Source organism: Vollenhovia emeryi, unplaced genomic scaffold (assembly GCF_000949405.1).
Source record: "Vollenhovia emeryi isolate VEMERY1.0 unplaced genomic scaffold, V.emery_V1.0 DF939207.1, whole genome shotgun sequence".
Taxonomy (NCBI): domain Eukaryota; kingdom Metazoa; phylum Arthropoda; class Insecta; order Hymenoptera; family Formicidae; genus Vollenhovia; species Vollenhovia emeryi.
In genome coordinates, this window is record NW_011967159.1 from 683,496 (window position 1) to 701,468 (window position 17,973).

Genomic DNA, 17,973 nt, shown 5'->3' on the forward strand with positions numbered 1-17,973 from the left:
ATTTAACCAATCACAGTAAAGTTTACTAATCTTAAGTTCAGTAACTTTTACTCTGATTGGTCAAATTTCAATCTAATCCCAATCTCAATCCGTAGTCTGATACGGGCTCTAATCTAATCGGTCGGTTAACTTAACAGGGTGCCAACATAAAACTTCTTTATTAACCTATTTTCTTGGTTAATAAAGAAGTTTTATGTTGGCACCCTGTTAAGTTAGCCGACCGATTAGATTAAAGCCTATCACACAATAGGAAAGCACAGGCAATAGGAACAGGGAATAGAATTTCTGACGCGTTGGATTGGTTGGAAGAAAATTTCCGACGAATCCAACGCGTCAAAAATTCTATTCTCTATTCCTATTGCCTGTTGCTTGGCATTGTGTGATAGGCTTTACTCGCGTTGGTGAAACCGGGCCTATGAATGCCGGTCTATGATCGAGTCCCTGAACTAGTGCAGTCAGCTAAAAAGAACAGACCCTATACTGCGTTCACGGAGAGAACGACCACGCATTTCGTCCGGTTCGGTCAGACCACGCCTCTATTTTCCCCCCTCCACACCGAACAGGCCCTGAGTAGCGCGCTCGATTTCCCCTACCCAGTGATGCAAAATCCGCTACTTTTACAGCACGATGTGGTCGGAGAGGGGATAACGCACACGGACACGGCTGCTTGCTTGTGTGCGTTATCCCCTCTCCGACCACATCGTGCTGTAAAAGTAGCGGAATTTGCATCACTGCCCCTACCTCATCCCCACTCTGTCCAAAGCTGCGCGAAGCGTGGTCGTTCTCTCTGTGAACGCAGTATAGAAGACGCACACGGGCACACGTATTTACGGCGCGTTTCTTGCGTTCTGTGGTTTCTTGTGTGCGGGAGTGCGCGCGCGCGTGGCCGAACGGATATCTTGATCGGATTGTTCGAGAGAACTTCCGAAAGATGCTTCGCGCACGTTTATGAGGACAGTTCGTCAGAAGTTGAAGAATCTCGATGAGAAGCGATGGAGGCCGCAGAAGTCGAAGACGATTGTACCCTTCCTTTGGCTTTAGAAGATGATCTCGTCGAAGACGATCCCATCGTGAAAGAGGTTAGTGTTCCAGTTCCGATCTCGATCTTGCCACCCCATCTCGCACTCGTCAAAATTGTTTCACGTCAAAGCTGTTGTTCAGGTTAGATCTCGCCACTTTGGAACACGTGGTTTAAAAGAAATTCACCGTTGACAGGTGATTAGTGGAACTGCCCTGTTTTTCCCGAACTCGCGTATCCGTGCGTTTCAGAACGAAAAGGTCTGGAGCCGCTCAAAATTATTTCTCTCTTTATATTTCTTTATATGTTCATATGCAATTCTATTCGGACGTGACAACTCGTTTTGTCCTTCGCGCGATAAAAATGATCTACAGGGCCCGATCATGAATGTTTTCCTCAAGCGTGAACTCGTGAAAAGTGAAAATTTTCATCAACAAATTTCTCAGTGAAATATTTCGTTTTACACGAATCCTTTTCTCTAGCGTAAACTCGTGACAAGCGAAAAATTTGATTAACAAATTCAACGTTTGTCAATAGAAATTTGTACTTTTCACGAGTTCACGATTGAGGAAAAGATTCATCTGTAGTGGCTGCCGCCACGCTGCCTAAAGGCTTCGAAGCATTTCTTCTCTCCTTTTATCTTTACTGAAAGAAAGGACTGAAAGAAAGGAAAAGAGGAATACTTGGAAGCATTTGTAGCGGCAGTTTGACCACAGCCTGAGGGTGCTTTCACATGGAGCGTAAGTTGCGTAGCGTAACCTGCGTATCGCCAATCACAGGACTAGTTCAACGGAATTATTGAAACGGTTCTATCAGCATGATCCTGTGATTGGTGCGCAGGTTACGCTACGCAATTTACGCTCCATGTGAAAGCACCCTCAGTCCCTGCCACTGAAATATATACTAACTGGAATGCGCGCTAGAGCCGAGTCGTGCGTCCAGAGAGAGAGCATTGTAAAGTGGCGTCTGTCATTGTCTGGTTTATAGGGTGGTCGAGAGTGGGAACTGTGCCTTTCCGTACCCACTCTCGACCACCCTATAAACCAGACAATGACAGACGCCACTCGACGATGCTCTCTCTCTGAACGCACGACTCGGCTCTAGCGCGCGTCCCAGTTAGTATATATAATATTTCAGTGGTCTCTGCTCTAGAGTTTGGGTCTGTTCTTTGCAGCTGAACTGGCTAGTTCAGAGTTTATCTTTCTCCTTCTAATGTAGAGGAAAGAAGATAAATACTGGACTAGTGCGGCCAGTTATAAGGAACAGACTCCTGTATTTTTATTTTCTGCCTGTGCGAATTAGAGCAATTGTTCGTGTGTACAGATACCAGTGTACCTTTCCAAGACTTTGGCGGAAAACTTGTACATCGTTCAGTATCCCGCATATATGAAGAATGGCTGCACCAACGCCACCTTCTCCAAGACCTTCGTCAAGCCTGAAAATCAGAAGATTCGCGCAGAACTGGCAATAGATACGACGAATAAGCAATCCTACGATGACAGTATGGGAAAGCAGTTCGCTGTCAACACAGACGAGAGGTCTACGGAGAACGACGGCGAGAAAACATTTGATAGGTATTTACTGAAATTTGCGTAGCTTAAGAAGGAGCACAAATTCACAGTTAGGCAAAGAATCTCTTTCAGCGGCTTGATGGACAAAATTGTGTTGACCTCGGAACGGACGTTGTCGCATTGCTCCAATTTCGCAGCCGGGATCTTTCAGGACGGCGAGCTGCATCTCACACCGTTGAAGGCGATGCTGCATATGAAGCTGCAGTGCGATTATCTGGACGAGAACGAGAAGCACGTCAGGGACGGGACGAAGGGCGCGGGAGAAGGTAAAGTAGAATCTCTCTTTGCTGATTTTTCCACGAATGCCATTTACCTAGACAGCCTGTGTTGAACCTCTAGAGCTTGGCACAAGCGAACGAGAAACATTCACAAATTCATTTGCTAAAATGCAGACGACAATGAGGAGGAGGATAAGGCCACGTCGGTGAAGGTAAAATTCGCTAGGCATCTGTCGGACAACCTGAAGAAGCTGCAGGAACAGTCCTTCCAACATCACTACAAAAAAAGCCAGGAGGAGAGTTGGATACTTACGAATTACACGCCGGTTTACGACACGCAGGCCGAGGTAGGTGTCGTTGATGTAATCGCCAGGGGTGATCAAATTCTTTCGGCAAAAAAAAACATAATTGATCTGTAAAATATAATTCATCTGTTTGACGTTACTGTGACCAAGTTCCAGCGAAAAGTCTCACCTTTATTTTTACATTTTATGATATAAGATATTAATATACTATGTCGTATTTTGCAGTCGACGCGGATGGAGATGTTCTGCCCAACCGAAGACTCGATAAACTCCCTCAATTTGGCCAAGGAGAATTATCTGGATCAATTGGTACCTCAGTTACCTGAAAAGTGCTACTCTGAATCCACCATCGTGAATCAGACGGATCTTCACTACGTCAGGACCTTGACTTTGCAGGAGCAAATCAAAAGAATTATGAAGCAAGGTGAAGAAGGCGTTGAAAATCATGTTTGAAGAGAGAAACGTTAAACTTTCTTTTAAAACATTTTTGCACGTTATTATTTCAGTGATATTTAAGCCTAAACTACAATATATTTATTTTACTTCAGCTTACAGCCAAGAAGTGGACTTGGTTTACAATAGTACTTGACTCATTCATCACTCCTGCATACTTATTCTATTCCTCTTTCTTCCTTACGCATCGTGACTAGTTTATATTGCTTATTTATTATTTACATTTTTTTCCTCCCTCCTGTACTCTCTCCTCTTTTTCTTTTTTTAAAATTCGCAATCTGCATTCTCTTTCTATCCAAAGCTTCCTAATAGTTTTTCCTTATCTTTTTCCTTATCTAATTCGTCGCTCCATATCTTATCCCTTATTTCTTTATTGGTTTTCCCTAATTTCTTAAACCAGTGTGATGTCATACTGCATTCCTTTATAATACTTTATATAATATTCAAGACTATCCCATCCCGTATTACAAAAAACACAAGTTCTTTCTTTTTCTTCTAGCCAGTATTTGTTGTATCTTTCTAGGTTACCGCATCTCAGATTCATTAGCGCTCTGACCTTATCGCCTTCCGCATTCCTGTCTTCTAAGTATCTAGGCCTATTTCCATTTCTGTCTAACTCTTTATACCTTTTATTATATCTCGATTCTGTTATCATATTTTCCTCTTGTTGTCTTTGTACCTCTCTATCTCTCCCTATAATCTCCTGTATCCAGTTCTCTTTTTCTCTTTTTAAACCTTCTAATGCTCCTAATCCCCCTCCATTCCTATTGTAATATTTTTCATCATTTAAGACAAAAAAATATTTTTGATTTTTTGAAAATTTCACTCTGGTGTAACCCCTTAACATAATCGTTAATTGCCGAATAACTTAAACGGATTTTTATGTTATGCATAAGGCATTTAATAGAAGCAAATCTCTTTTATCTTTTCACAGTGAAAGTCGTATCCTTCAAAAGGCTGTGCGAAATCTTACCGCCAAAACAGGACACACAACTAATACTCAAGTATTTGCAGCAAGTGGCTATGCTGGTGCAGGGTAACTGGGTTGTGAACAGCGAATTGATATACACCAAAGAGAATAAAGAGGATAAGTTCCCCGAGATTATGTGTAATGCTCGTGATACTATTGTGAGTGTTTAAAATTTAATAGTAAAAGTTTCACGAGAAATTTAGTTTTACTTTTCAACTTCTCAATTCACGTGTGTGAAGAAAAGGTTGTGTATAAAACATGTTTTTTTTTTAGTTATTATCGTTTACCAAGCATCTATTTCTCAAACGCAATATGATTTCGTCCGTCGTCAAATTGTCGCCGGAAGAGATTAGTGAAATTTTCGAGGATCTTGGAACAACCGTATCGAAGAAGGGTTGGCAGCTGAAAGAACCACCCGACTGGGACTTCTGTAACAAGTACTAGTTTTGTTTTAAAACTTTCAATTTGTTTTTTTTTTTTTATGTTTCTCGACTAGTATCTTGCAATTCCATCTGCTCCAAGTGATTTCAAGTAATTTTATCTGATTTCATATATAGTTTCATGTCTTATTAAATCCTCTGCTAAGATTTACGTTAGAAATTTTAGCAAATATAGAGATGTAGATACATCCACTTCTCTATGTGGTGATCGAACGAAAAACCAACAATGTTTTGTTTGGTTTTGAACCCAGGTCTTCGGATTACCAGACCAGCGCACAATCCTCTGCGCCACGATCGCCACTAGAAATTTTAGCATTAATCGTCCTTTGTCCTAGATTTACCGATATCGTCCAGCGGCAAGAAAGATTTTGGGAAGCAAAGAGAAAACATCGCGAAACGATGGAGGCGCAGAATCAGCCACCGCAGCGCCAGCGCCGAAAGTCAAACCGGGAGTCGTTGGGCTCGGAAAACGAGGAGAGAAACGTCGGCCGTGGCCGAAAGTCAGTCAAGGAGCCATCGCTGTCGGATAACGATGGTGCGATGACTGAGCCGGCTAAGCACAAAAAAAGTCGTTCCAGAAAAATATCGGAGACCACCACGTGACCAAAAGCGATACAGCGAGATAGTTTAAAGTTTCCTTTTTCGCCCATCTTACCAATCGTCACGTTAGATCGAATTATGAATCATGACATTTTTTCGCAGTACGATCAGCCTATATCGCAAGCCGACTTTTCCAGAGATATATTTAAAGCACGTGTCCACAAACATTAATTCCTGATTAATGCATAAGTGTGGTATATTACTGACATATACGTATTGCGCTATGCATGTATTGCACGTATACGCGTACGCGCATTTGCGTGTGCATGCGTGCGTATATTTGTAATATATTACACACACACAAATTTAGGAGATAATTAAGATGTAACATACTATATTCGTACGTATAATGTTTCCCTTAATTACGGTCTAGACATTCTGTAGATTCTGACCAGAAATTAGCAAGGATTTTAGTACACATATACATACATTAGAGATAATTAAATTGAAGTAATATAATTGAACTTGGTATAGAGACAAACGCATACTTTGAGTATGACTGAGCAGCTTTGCCAGCGACATACTTTTCGTTCTTGCATTGTCACGCGTACACGCTCGCACACACATGTACAAGTTTTATGTATATATAAAATCTAAAAAAAAACTTACACATGCATATAAAGTTCTATAGAAATGTATTGTAATAATGTTCCTGAATGTACTATTTCGTAAACGCTTGTTGATTATGGATATTAATTGTTAGCGTAAATATATTCGTGATATCATTTCGTGTTTTATCCTTAAGTATACTTTGTATATCTTTGTTTAGGAGAAATAAATTTGAGTCTTTTAAGAAAAACTGATTAAACAATTAACAGATCGAGTTATAGTAATTTAACATATTGTTACAATTATTTATTATAAGAAAAAGTAAGATTAGAAATCTTCGCTCCAGTCCAAAACTAGTAGCGACGCGCAGTGACGATGGCGCGAACGAAAGCCCATCTTTTATTAACGGAGTCGTCCCTACCATTAAAAATTCGACGTTGCTGCCGGACCTGTGCTCTGTCATCCTCGGTCCCCTGATTTTAGTCGCGGGGCGCATCCAGGTATACAAGGTCTATGACCAGAAGTACCTGCTCTCGATGCTCTCTCTGCGATACCTGGCAACTTCGTGATGCCCTATTCGCATTCCATTCGCGAGGACCACGAGTCGTGATATGGCCAAGTCGCTGCTCGTGGTGCTGTCAGTTATCGCGATAACGATGTATAATCGCGTGCGCACGTAATTGAGCGTTCCGACCGTGACGACGACGACGACGACGATAACAACGAGAATAGAGGTGCCGCGGAGGCACATGCGAAACAGCTGATTAGCGGAGATACACCGCCGAGTTCGGGTCACGGTCGTTTGTACTCTGTAGTCGCAGAGAGAGAGCGGATCAGCGGTCATGGCGGGTTTCGTGCTCCGGGTGAAGACCAAGTCGGGCCAGAAGGTAGTCTATGGTCTCACGGCCCACGATAAGGTGTCGCAGCTGAAGGCGAAGCTCGCCGAGCTCACCAGCGTACCTGCCGCCGCGCTTCAGGTGCTCGTCGGCTTCCCGCCGAAGCCTGTCGACCTGGACGTGGCGGACGCCACAATCGAGCGCGCGGGCATTATCTCCGGAGACACCCTGATCGTTGAAGAGAAGCAGGTGTGTCTCGCTAGCTCCCCCGAGAGTGCAGGAAATTGTATAGAGAGTATAAATAACACCGATTCCTTTCTCGAGTATCTACATGTCTAGCGCTAAGTAAGATGCACAGAATATTATGTAATTCGCGATCACATTGACCCGTCACTCATAAGCATTTTCTACCAAACGTGAAATAGAGACATCGGTCAGAGGAGAAAATACACCACTCTCGGTTGCGTAAAGTGAAATGGAGTAGTCGTCGCATTGGGAGTGTCACGTGGTTGTCGGTGCGCGCGAGTCTGTTTAATGTAGTAGTTGCATCAGTGAATATTTCCATTCTGATTTGAGTCGCCTTCAGCAGCGAGAATTAATCTCTGGGCCTGGCGGCGGTGGCTCCTCGATGCTTAGGTCGGTATTCATAGTCGGATCTTGTATTCAACACCGTCCTAAGATCATCTCCCAGACGCTCCGTACAACATATTTAGGTAAATTCAAGACGGTCTTGAGTATAACGTCTGATTGGATACAAGTCGACAATTTTTACTTCACAACAACTTAATTAGATCATGGCTGTAGTCTGTTAAGTCGACCAGGTGGTCCAATATCGAAACATTAAAGTGAAAAATCTCACGTATTCAAATACCAACGTCAGACTCGGAAATTAATTCTTAAAGTTGGTGGCAAAGCTGACTCAAATCGGAGACAAAATGTACCATATTCATCTATCAAGATGTGATGTAATTATTATAATTATTGTATTAAATGGACTTGCGCACCGACAACCACATAATACTCTCATTGCCCGAGCGCTCCTTTTCGTTTTACATTGATCAAAGCTGGAATCTGTAGATAAAAGTCATAAACTAGAGGTGTTCGTTTCATTGATTCCTCTTTCTGTTTAATTTTCCTATTTTCTTGAACATGTAACAAATAATTTAATTTTCGTCACTTTAAAAGTGCGACTTTAGTTATCTGTTTATTTCGAAACTCATTCAATGTTAAAAGTCAAGAAGTGAGTTTTTTTATATGAATATCACGTGCAGATCGTGTTCAATAGACATGAGCAGAAACTGGACAATCTCGGACGAACCCATATCATCGACCAGGAGAACTTTGCCAATGTGCCAGGTGTCCTTATGAGGAAGGTTGTACCTGCGGATAATTCCTGTCTTTTCACTAGCGTGGGTTACGTCCTGAATGGTAAGCAAACGCCAGATAAAAGCGTTGGAATATCATGCGATGCATCAGTGGCAAATGCATCAATATAATTTTCTTAAATCGTAAAAATTAAATATACAAAGGAGTGTTAAGTGAATATAATTTATACAATTGTAAAAGCGCATATCACTTCTTAAAATCAAATGATTTAAGCGCACAAGCATCCAAAAGTATCAAGACTGAATGAAAATTTCAAAACTCGTAGGAGGAAAAGCAAATATTAAATTCAGAAGTTGCGATATATAAGTTACGATGATTACTTAATTTATTTTCCCGTAGGAAAAGTCGATACTAGCTGCGCCAGTTTTATGAGGGAGATTATAGCAAACGCGGTAGCGGCAGATCCGAATGAATACTGCGAGGCATTTCTGGGTAGACCTAATGCCGAGTACTGCGAGTGGATTCTCCAGTCTGATGCTTGGGGTGGCGCGATTGAGCTGTCGATACTGTCCAAGTTTTATGGTTTGGAGATTGCGGTGATCGACAGTATTAACGCGATCGTCAATAGGTTCGGCGAAGATCAGCATTACTCTCAACGGGTCTTTCTTATATTCGATGGAATCCATTATGACCCTCTCTACCTAGAGCCGCTCGATGTAAGTCTCTTGTGTCAATACTTAAAACTCCTCGACACTCGCCGAGGCCACGTTGGAATTGTGAGACGAGAAATGACACGCCGAGAATTCTTGCGTGCCCCTTTTCAAATAAAAAGATATCTGAATAAAAAAACATTTTATATTGCTTTAACGCACCTATAAGCTAATCTGAAAACTATCCTTTTCCTTTGACAGTTAATAAACAGTCTAAACTAGAATTCTCGGCCCAGAAACCAGGAACCTTAGATAACTTTATCTCAATTCCATCGTACACTTTTAAATTATGTCAAAGTTAAAAAGAATTAAATAGCTTTTTTCTGGTCTTCAAACACTTATCTAGAAAGATAAATAACAATTTCTATGTCTTTTAATACAATTTTATTAGTATCTTTTTGTGTGTGTAAATTTAATAACTTTGATTTTAATGCATTTTCTTTCAGGGTGGTAGTATCCAAACGATGTTTCCCACCGAGGACGAGAGAGTGCTCCTAGAAGCGGCCCAACTTGCAAAAGAAGCTAGATCGAGTCGCCAGTTCACAGACGTGCAAAAATTTACACTGATGTGCACCGATTGCAAAGTCATGTTAAACGGACAAGCGGCAGCGCAGCAGCACGCCAAGGACACCGGCCATAAGAATTTCGGCGAAGTATCAGCGTAGCCCTGTATCAGCATCTCAAAACTAACTAACTGCCATCTAACTCTCTGGTGACTATCCTTAACTTCAAACAGTATAGAGTGACTTGACAGTTATTTTTTATATCGGAACGTACGGGGATCTTTCGGTTTATCCTATTTACTCTCAACGTACGCTATTAACATAAATCAGGTGTTTATTATTGCAAATCATTTGTACTATAGAATGCAATCGACGGGAAATTTTGTGCTGGCACAGGAGTGTATATGATATTTTTAGAAATTATACTCATAAATTTTATAAATTATATTCACAAATATGTATTATATATTCTAGGCAATTATATTTTAAGTTATTTTTTTTATTAATATTCTGAATTACGTTTTTACACAATTGTTATATTTATTATATTAGGACAAAATTGTACCTCCTAGGAATAATTCGTACTGTTTAGAAATGAAGGATTGCCATTTAACAACTAAAAGAGAAGAGCTATTATCTTTTTCTACTCGAGCGAAGTAATATTATCATTAATGCAAATTCGTTTGCTGTTAAGGATTGTTAATGCGCATAATACACAAGTTACTGATTTTGATTAAACATCATTGTCTGTGATCTCAGATCGCTTGCCTCAACAAAACATGCATCTCCCTGAATCTTCACGTTTTATTGAAAAACCGAGAATCTGCGATATCGTTAGTTTCACATTTCAAGTGACGCGAGACAACGCAAGATTCGTAGTCTGAATGCCATGATGATGTAAGGTCGCGTTCCATCTTTCTGGTAAAGCTTGATTGGTGGCTGTAACTTTACGAAAACAGGAGACCGATCTCCATACTGGAAAACTGGAGAGTGAAATTAAAATCAAGACATCTATTTGATGTATAAATACACTGTACTGATGTACAGTAAGAACTTTGCTTTGATTCAGCGCGGATTTACTTGCGCATCAATCCCGTTCGAAGTGAAGAGCCCATATTATCGCCGTTACTGTTCACGCGATAGAGAAACGTAATCAAAACTCAATGAGCATTATCATGTGGCATTCGTATTTTGTGTTAGAATTTTGTTGTGATTGCTTCTGCTTTCTTTAAAAAAATATCTGCTAAGAGTGGAGAAAAGTCCTCTATTATGAGATAGGAGCCTAATATGAGACAGTAGGTTTTCAAATTCAACCACAAATCTTTTTTTCGCAACGATTACACGATCTAACAATCAGTTTTCCACAAAACAGATTTTACTCCAAGGGCAGTAAATTCATGGTGGAACTAACCCAGCAAACAGAGCAGTGCAACAACGTTGCGGCAATGTTATAATATTGCTGTAACGTTGCTGTGACGTTGCTACAATATTGCGCCATATTCTATGTTTGCTGGGAACAGATGATGCCTATTAATTTAGAAACTCCGCTATCGCATGTTAGAAGTCTATCTCATATTAGGAAACTTTCCTCTACCCATGGCATCATTAATGCCTAGCCACGGTCTACCATACGGATCTGGAAACGACGATGGTGGGTCTTGTCTCTCTTAACATTCTTGTTTTTACTTCGATTCTTATAGCGTTTTCGATTTGCTGACTCGACCCGACTCAGAGTCAGAAAAGTTTGATCAAAAGTAAGATTTTTGCAGAAATTGTGGTTCAAACCTTGCTTTTGATCAAACTTTTCTGACTCGGGGTCGGGTCGAGTCAGAAAATCGAAAACGCTATTAGCCTATGGCAGACGGTTGGAGAGCATGCGACGCGAATAGACTTCTAGTTCCGATCAAAATGTGTAGCCAACCAACTTGCATCTTTCACAGAAAAGCTGCAAGTTGATTGGTTACACATTTCTCAAAACCAGAACTTGGACACAGCTTTTGGAAATTGTGGACACAAGGGCTGCTTTAGCGAGAAAATTAAAATAATTCAGATTAAAATGGCCTTGTGCTATAATTAGTCAAATCTAAAATTTCATAGCATCACATTGAAATTTTATTCAATAAAATTCTAGATTTGACCAATCATAGCACAAAGCAGCACAAAGTCATTTTAAGCCAACGGCACACGGTACTATTTTTTCCTGCTGGATTGCTTATGAGAGCCAATCAGAATGTAGAGTTTTTGATCAGGTGACTTAAGTCAACGGCACACGATACTATTTTTCCTACTGGATTGCTTACGAGAGCCAATCAGGACGCAGGGTTTGAGATCAGGTGACTTAGGGCTAAATCCTGATTGGCTCTCGTAAGCAATCCAGTAGGAAATATCGTATCGTGTACCGTTGGCTTTAAAGCTGAACCCTGATTGGCTCTCGTAAGCAATCCAGTAGGAAAAATAGTAATCGCGTTGGCTTTAATCTGGATCATTTTGGTTTTCTCGCGAAAGCAGCCCGGGGGTTTGTTCATTTTAGTTTAAACTGACTGCAAACTAGTTCGGAGTTTATCTTTTAGCTTTAGTTAAACTCTAAACTAGCGTAGTCAAGCCTATCACACAATGCCAGGCAACAGACAATAGAAATGGGGAATACAATTTTTGACGCGTTGGATTCGTCGGAAATTTTCTTCCAACCAATTCAACGCGTCAGAAATTCTATTCCCCGTCCCCGTTGCCAGGCATTGTGTGATAGGCCTCAGTTCAGCTAAAAAGAACAGACCCAAGGCTTTACAGGAACTCTAAAGTCACTAGATATATCTAGTGACTTTACAGGAACTCTAGTCGAGCCCCTCGATCGCAGCGCCCCCAAGCGGAGCGCGAGCGCGGAACGTAATTTAGTGATTCTCGTCGAAGGTTAGCCGAGCTTCTCAGATGGCTTGATAATCAGTTTGTTAGCAGTCGTGGCGGTCGTTGGTTCGTTGGTCGATGAATCGTCCGTCATGCCCGTCACCGTGCGAATACATTAACTTTGTCGTTGCGTACACGCGCGCACACTCGCGCACGCTCGCGCGCACGTCCGCGTCGCAGTGAGCGAGCGAGCCCGAGTTTCCTCCTCGACGCATCCTGTGCCTGTCGCGTGCCGTCCGCCAGGGTAAGCGCCGTCGCGGGGAGTCGTGCGATACGGTAAAATGCTGGCCAACCGAGATCATTCACCGACAATCAGATGAAGATGGAAGATGACGCTGATCTCAGGGAACAATTGTTTCACAACACCGTGCGCGAGAACATAGTGAGTAAACGCCGCGAGTGGTGTCGCCCGGGCGTGAAGATGCCCATCCTCGCCGATGCCGCGCGACCAGGTCTCGTCGTGCGCCCGAAAACCGCGCGCGCGCGACCCGAGCGTGCAGCCTTGCGCGTTTCGGAAATCCCGCGGGGATTCACGCCTCTTCCACCGGGCGAGTCCCGCCGCGAGAGTGTGTCGTCTCGTGATTGATTCCCTCGGAATCTCCGCGCTGCAGGCATCGCCTTCAGTTCGGCGAAACGAGCCCGCGAGCAGAACTGGAGCAAGTTCGTCGAGCGAGGGCCCCCGCGGTCGTATCGCTCGACTAATTATGAAAACGTGCCTTATCGGGCGCGACGTGCGATAACGTGCCCGTCAGAGGCTCCGACACAGTCCCGTCCGCCGCTGGCTTGTGACGTGGACCGCGACGACTATTTGTTTGTTTATCTCGACGGGACGAACGCCCCGTTCGTCCTCGATCGATTTGACTGATATCGCGCCGGTGCTCGCGAGATTTAAACTGCGGAAGCGTCGCGTGTTTATGAACGCGAGGGGATGGCGCGCGCTCCCCTTCGAATCAATTTGCTTGGGGGGGAAAAAAAAGTGATATCGCCAAGGCGAGAAAGATGACGTTACCTTCTTTCGCGCGAAACGCTTTCACGTCTGCCTCTTTCATTCTGGACGAATAAGGTGCGCGCTCATTAATTTTCCTCGTCGGGAATCGCAATCAATCAAACCTCATTGCAAGACGCGGGTCAAAATATATTCCGAGCGAATCGCCGGTGTTTGTTGGCAAGTAATAACGTTAACGTTTCCAAATTAATTTACAGGAACGCGTCTCGGCAATACAGTGTGCCTTTACGGTAGGAAATTGATAGTCGAGCGGACGGAAATCGGGGGGGAAAAAACCATTGTAAGATGGTCACACGAATTACAGTACTGGGCGTTAATTGATTTCTCTATTAAAATATGAAAAAAATCTTCAGCCACGCAGTGCGATCTGATTTGCAATTCAAACTCAACGCGCACTCGCACCTTTCGTACCTTTGCCCTACGCGCAACTAACTGCACCTGACAATTCTATTTCTCGTGTCACGTTCGCCTACTTATCCTAACATCATCACTCTTTCTCTCTCTCTCTCTTCCGCCTCTTAATAAAAATTGCCATAGGTCTTTCTTCCTCTCGTCCTTCCCGTTTCTTCGTCCTTTTCCTCGGGTGTTCCAATTTCCCTTGCATTCGTTTTCAGTTTCGACCGCGCCAATGTCGCGCGCGAATTCCCGATAGATTCAACAGGAAAATTTGTCTTCGAATTCACGGCGAAATCGCGTGGATGATAATCCGAATCACTGTAGCTCCGGGACACCTCGTATTGAGATAAATCTTCTGGCCTCTCGCCGAGAGCTTTTTGTTTGCCTCGTCCTCCTTCCCCTCCTCCGCCCCGTCGCCTCCGCCCGTAAACTCGAAAAGTAGCGGGAACGCGCGAACGCAGGAATTTCAATTGGATGACGTCTCGCGCGAGGTACATTCACCCTGCGCCTCACAAATCGCTGTCGCGCTCGACACGCGCGGAGGAAGCGGGCCTGGTCGCCCGGCGAATAGACGACGTACTCGTTTTGCGAGGATGCCAAGAAAACCGGTCGCTTCGCCGGGAATTACTGAACGAGGTCTCGAGGGAACCGAATTTGTATTCGCGAGACTGGAGATCTAGTTAAAAAGAAACGTCACAGGGGAGCGCAAGGTTGCTCTAGAAAGCGGTAAAAAGTAATAAGACGAAAGTTTCGAAGCAAGGAGAGATGTATAAGGAAGCGTCGATTGTAAGAAGGGAGTTTACTATTTGTCTATTTCTAACAATCCGCTTGCCTTCGGCTTACAATTTCATCTTTGTCTCTTACAAGATTTTCAACGCTTTTGACACGCAAATGCAGACACGTCTTCTTGGAGTTGTCATGTGTATGCAAATGTTTGTAAAAATTGGGGTGCTATTGCAACAGCATATTCTTGACACCAAATCAAGTCAAAAAGTATCCTATATCATTTCTCCTCGCGATAAACGGTTATCGAGATATCGTATGATGAATATTGAAGAAGTTGCCAAGTTTTCTTTGAGTATCTAAAAAATTATTAAACAAATAAAAAAATGTTTCAGACAAAAGTCGTTTCAATTAATTAATAGAAAAATGTGATATAATAAGGAATTGAGGTTTCCGTTTAAAAAAATCAAGATGACCTTCGTGTAATCTTCAAACGACTATCCAAGGTCAAACCAATGATACCATCTTATGTCCCCCTTGAAACCATACAACTTTTGTCTCAAACATTTCTTTCTAAAATGCATAGTTTTCGATAACTTCAGGGGTTTCCATACTTTTTTTTCTCATCATGTATAAATAATTATAGAAAATGCGCCTCTCTCTCAAAATCTTTCTTCTTTTCTACTGAATATAGGAAAAGTAACGTTGGAAGAAGATTAGAAAAATATCAGACGATATAATAATTGGGAAAATAGTTGGAAAAGACAGATTTACAATCGTAGCGGTTGTTTCAGCTGCACTTACTTATTGGATCGTGTGAAAAAGAGAGAGGGACGGACAGAAATAAAGAGTTTTAGTTGGAATTAGATAAATACATGTTTAATGGCTTTTCGGTAACATATATTCATCGACTTTTACCTCTCTGGAAAGTACCGTGAAAGCACGTTCCACTTCTTCCTTGCATGCCAACTCGCCAAGTGAAGATATGCTCCGTTTTTCCGTGTTTAATCAGTCCGGAAGCAGTTGTCACGTCCAGAGGCGAGAAAGAAGATTACGAAACACAGGCGATAAGGTCGCGAAGTGACTGATTGCGACCGATTTGCGCGCGAATAAGACAAAACGTCCGTGAGTTGGAATTTCAAAGAGCGACTCGCTATGCTGCAATCAAAGATGGAAACAAAGAGGGGATATTAGTATATCGAGATTCCTGCGCGAATTTTCCCAAGAAGATTTAGAAAATTTTATCTCTTTCTATATCCTCGTCTATTGGTCTCATTAGTTTATCGTGAAACTCAGGGTTGGGTAGGTTATCTTTTTTTTTAACCAATCAACTAATGCGAATATTTTTAAAATGACAAACTCCATAATTTTGCTCGCCAGTAATAAAATAACCAAAACGTCAATTTTCCCTCGACGCAACTGGCATTATTTTATTAATCTTAAATAATATAGTATATTATTAAAATTGCCGGATACGGTCAATAAAAATTACTCATGTTGTTTTTTAACTAAGTTAAATTAAAGTTAACAGCTTTGAAAGTTTAACTTACAATTAGTTAAGATACAAGTTAACCCACAGTGAAATAATTGAATTAAAAGTTAAGTTAATAATAAAAAGAAATTAAAAAGTTACATTTGTTTGTATTTGCACAAAATCTTAGAGACTCGCGATCACGTAAATTGCTTTCACGACCAGCGTTTAGACAACCACACTACACGGAATACGGTCCGTGTCATATGTAAACAAATTCACGTGAGTCCGATCAAAGTCCTGTATAAAAGCTGTGTTCCAAAATTCGCTGCCAGCGTTGAAGATCTATAGTGCATGTAACGTATACTATAAATTGTTAGTGCTGGGAGTAAATTTTGGAACACAGGAACTGCCAACATAAACGGCGTCTCGCGACGCCTTTATTTATGGTACGGCTAATTTTAATAAAGGTAAATTAAAAGTTAAAAGTTACCGATAAAATCTAACTAAATTAAGTTACAAGTTAACAGTTTACACTGTAACTCAGTTAAGTTAAAATTATTTAACGTTTTAACTTAACTTTTATCTTTTTAACTAGACACTACCCAACCCTGGTGAAGCCTAATTTCTTTCAAGTTGATATAAATTGGACTCGAACATTAGGATGCAGCGTACATTGTTCTCGTGGAACATCGATCTTGCCTCGCCTTCATTCGTCCTATTCTCGGCAAGAGGCCGTTGCCAGCAATGGTGCCGAAAATGTTACGCACGTGGCTGTCCATCCGTAATTATACACGCTCCGTTATTGCACTCCCCGGGCGAATTAATATCGTTGATTATGTACGTACATAAATAAACATAACGGACACACGGCGCCAGGGGAAGCGCGCGTTATAGCAGGTTGAACAAATACGAAACAAAGAGACTAAGGGCGATATATCGATCAGAAAGGATGAATAAATGAAACCGAAGTGTACGAACAATACGAGGATTGTCATCGTCGAGCAATTCGATCCGTTGCTTTCTAAGCATAGAAAGCCTTGGAACTTTTTGTCACGTGAATCTATAAGACTTGTAAAATTTACTTGGTAGGCAGTTATTAGGAATCAATAATTATTACTAACTATAAGTACACAGTTGGAAAATTTGTGTATTCTTGTTAAAGAAAATGCCGGTTAAAATTTTTACAATGCCTAGTAATGTCCAGTAATGTCTCAGTGGTTTCCCCCTCGCCATAAACTTTACGCAACTTTTCACAAGCCTGCACGGCGTTCTTTCCTTTTTGGAAGTAACAGTAAAACGTGGCGAGAGAACAACGTATTTGTAAATTTAAGATAAATGGCTAAGAATTTTTCCTTTCGTACCTTGTGTTGCTGCGGATGGCCAAGTTAGATTAAAACTTACAATTTTACTATTGTTTCATACATAAACTTGAATTGTTGGCGAACCTAAATATCTTTTACTAGCTTGTAAGTTGGCCTTTTATTTACTTATATAAATCTCGCTGTCGCATATAACGAACGCTTTTCTTCTTGTAAAAAAAAAAGAGACCGTTTATCGCTATACAATCCGTTATAAAACACGCGATCGCGATGTGACAGTGTTAGAAAGTTAATGTCTGTTTCAGGAATTAATGTTGCACTTGATTCCGGGAATAATTTTGTAAAAACGTCTGTATTTACTGAACAATATTTGCAAAATACTCGTCAGGCACAAAACGACAAGGGTAGTTCAAAGTTTTAAAGCCTTAAAGCCTTCAGTCGCATCGTACGGCTTCGTTTACCGACGCACTTTCCGTATTTTCCGATGTTGGAGGTATTCAGTTAATCACCGTGAATGGCCGTGAATGGTGCTCAGCGTGATTTACGTAATACGTGACGGTGTCTCGACAATCGTTGTGCGTTCGATTATTGATGAATCAGAGTTCTGGTATTTGAAAAAATTCTTTTCCACATCTTCAGCTTATTTCTTCACTCT

The 17,973-nt window shown here is 41.6% G+C and overlaps 3 protein-coding genes across 4 annotated transcripts in view; all 3 read left to right on the top strand.

The window, feature by feature from the left end:
- Nucleotides 1-732: 732 nt before the first annotated feature.
- LOC105561451 (DNA-directed RNA polymerase III subunit RPC5) lies at nucleotides 733-6,390 on the top strand. 2 transcript variants are annotated; one of them, XM_012011444.1, is made up of 8 exons: nucleotides 733-1,079; nucleotides 2,342-2,592; nucleotides 2,650-2,855; nucleotides 2,982-3,154; nucleotides 3,338-3,536; nucleotides 4,500-4,693; nucleotides 4,809-4,972; nucleotides 5,311-6,390. In XM_012011444.1, exons 1-8 carry the CDS (start codon nucleotides 993-995, stop codon nucleotides 5,576-5,578), a joined length of 1,542 nt encoding a protein of 513 aa, XP_011866834.1. In that variant the 5' UTR covers nucleotides 733-992; the 3' UTR covers nucleotides 5,579-6,390. The 2 variants fall into 2 exon arrangements, with proteins under 2 accessions (XP_011866834.1, XP_011866835.1); XM_012011445.1 differs by having other exon boundaries at nucleotides 734-1,079; nucleotides 2,662-2,855.
- Nucleotides 6,391-6,515: 125 nt separating this feature from the next.
- LOC105561450 (ubiquitin thioesterase OTU1) lies at nucleotides 6,516-9,967 on the top strand. Its single transcript, XM_012011443.1, has 4 exons — nucleotides 6,516-7,209; nucleotides 8,232-8,388; nucleotides 8,686-9,002; nucleotides 9,443-9,967. Exons 1-4 carry the CDS (start codon nucleotides 6,967-6,969, stop codon nucleotides 9,659-9,661), a joined length of 936 nt encoding a protein of 311 aa, XP_011866833.1. The 5' UTR covers nucleotides 6,516-6,966; the 3' UTR covers nucleotides 9,662-9,967.
- A 2,001-nt stretch (nucleotides 9,968-11,968) lies between these two features.
- The window catches only part of LOC105561452 (protein LMBR1L), an 11,827-nt gene continuing 5,822 nt past the window's right edge, over nucleotides 11,969-17,973 (top strand). Inside the window, exon 1 of the mRNA XM_012011446.1 lies at nucleotides 11,969-12,782. Within this exon, the coding sequence (XP_011866836.1) occupies nucleotides 12,717-12,782 (66 nt within the window). The 5' untranslated portion in view covers nucleotides 11,969-12,716. The remainder of the gene's footprint in view (nucleotides 12,783-17,973) is intronic.

Bases quoted from the DNA above. Each gene is read 5' to 3' on its own strand.
- LOC105561451 (XM_012011444.1), top strand. From the start codon at position 993: ATGGAGGCCGCAGAAGTCGAAGACGATTGTACCCTTCCTTTGGCTTTA. The intron at 1,080-2,341 runs GTTAGTGTTCCA...TCGTGTGTACAG, and splicing joins ACGATCCCATCGTGAAAGAG to ATACCAGTGTACCTTTCCAA. The intron at 3,537-4,499 runs GTGAAGAAGGCG...ATCTTTTCACAG, and splicing joins CAAAAGAATTATGAAGCAAG to TGAAAGTCGTATCCTTCAAA.
- LOC105561450 (XM_012011443.1), top strand. From the start codon at position 6,967: ATGGCGGGTTTCGTGCTCCGGGTGAAGACCAAGTCGGGCCAGAAGGTA. The intron at 7,210-8,231 runs GTGTGTCTCGCT...TATCACGTGCAG, and splicing joins TGATCGTTGAAGAGAAGCAG to ATCGTGTTCAATAGACATGA. The intron at 8,389-8,685 runs GTAAGCAAACGC...ATTTTCCCGTAG, and splicing joins CGTGGGTTACGTCCTGAATG to GAAAAGTCGATACTAGCTGC.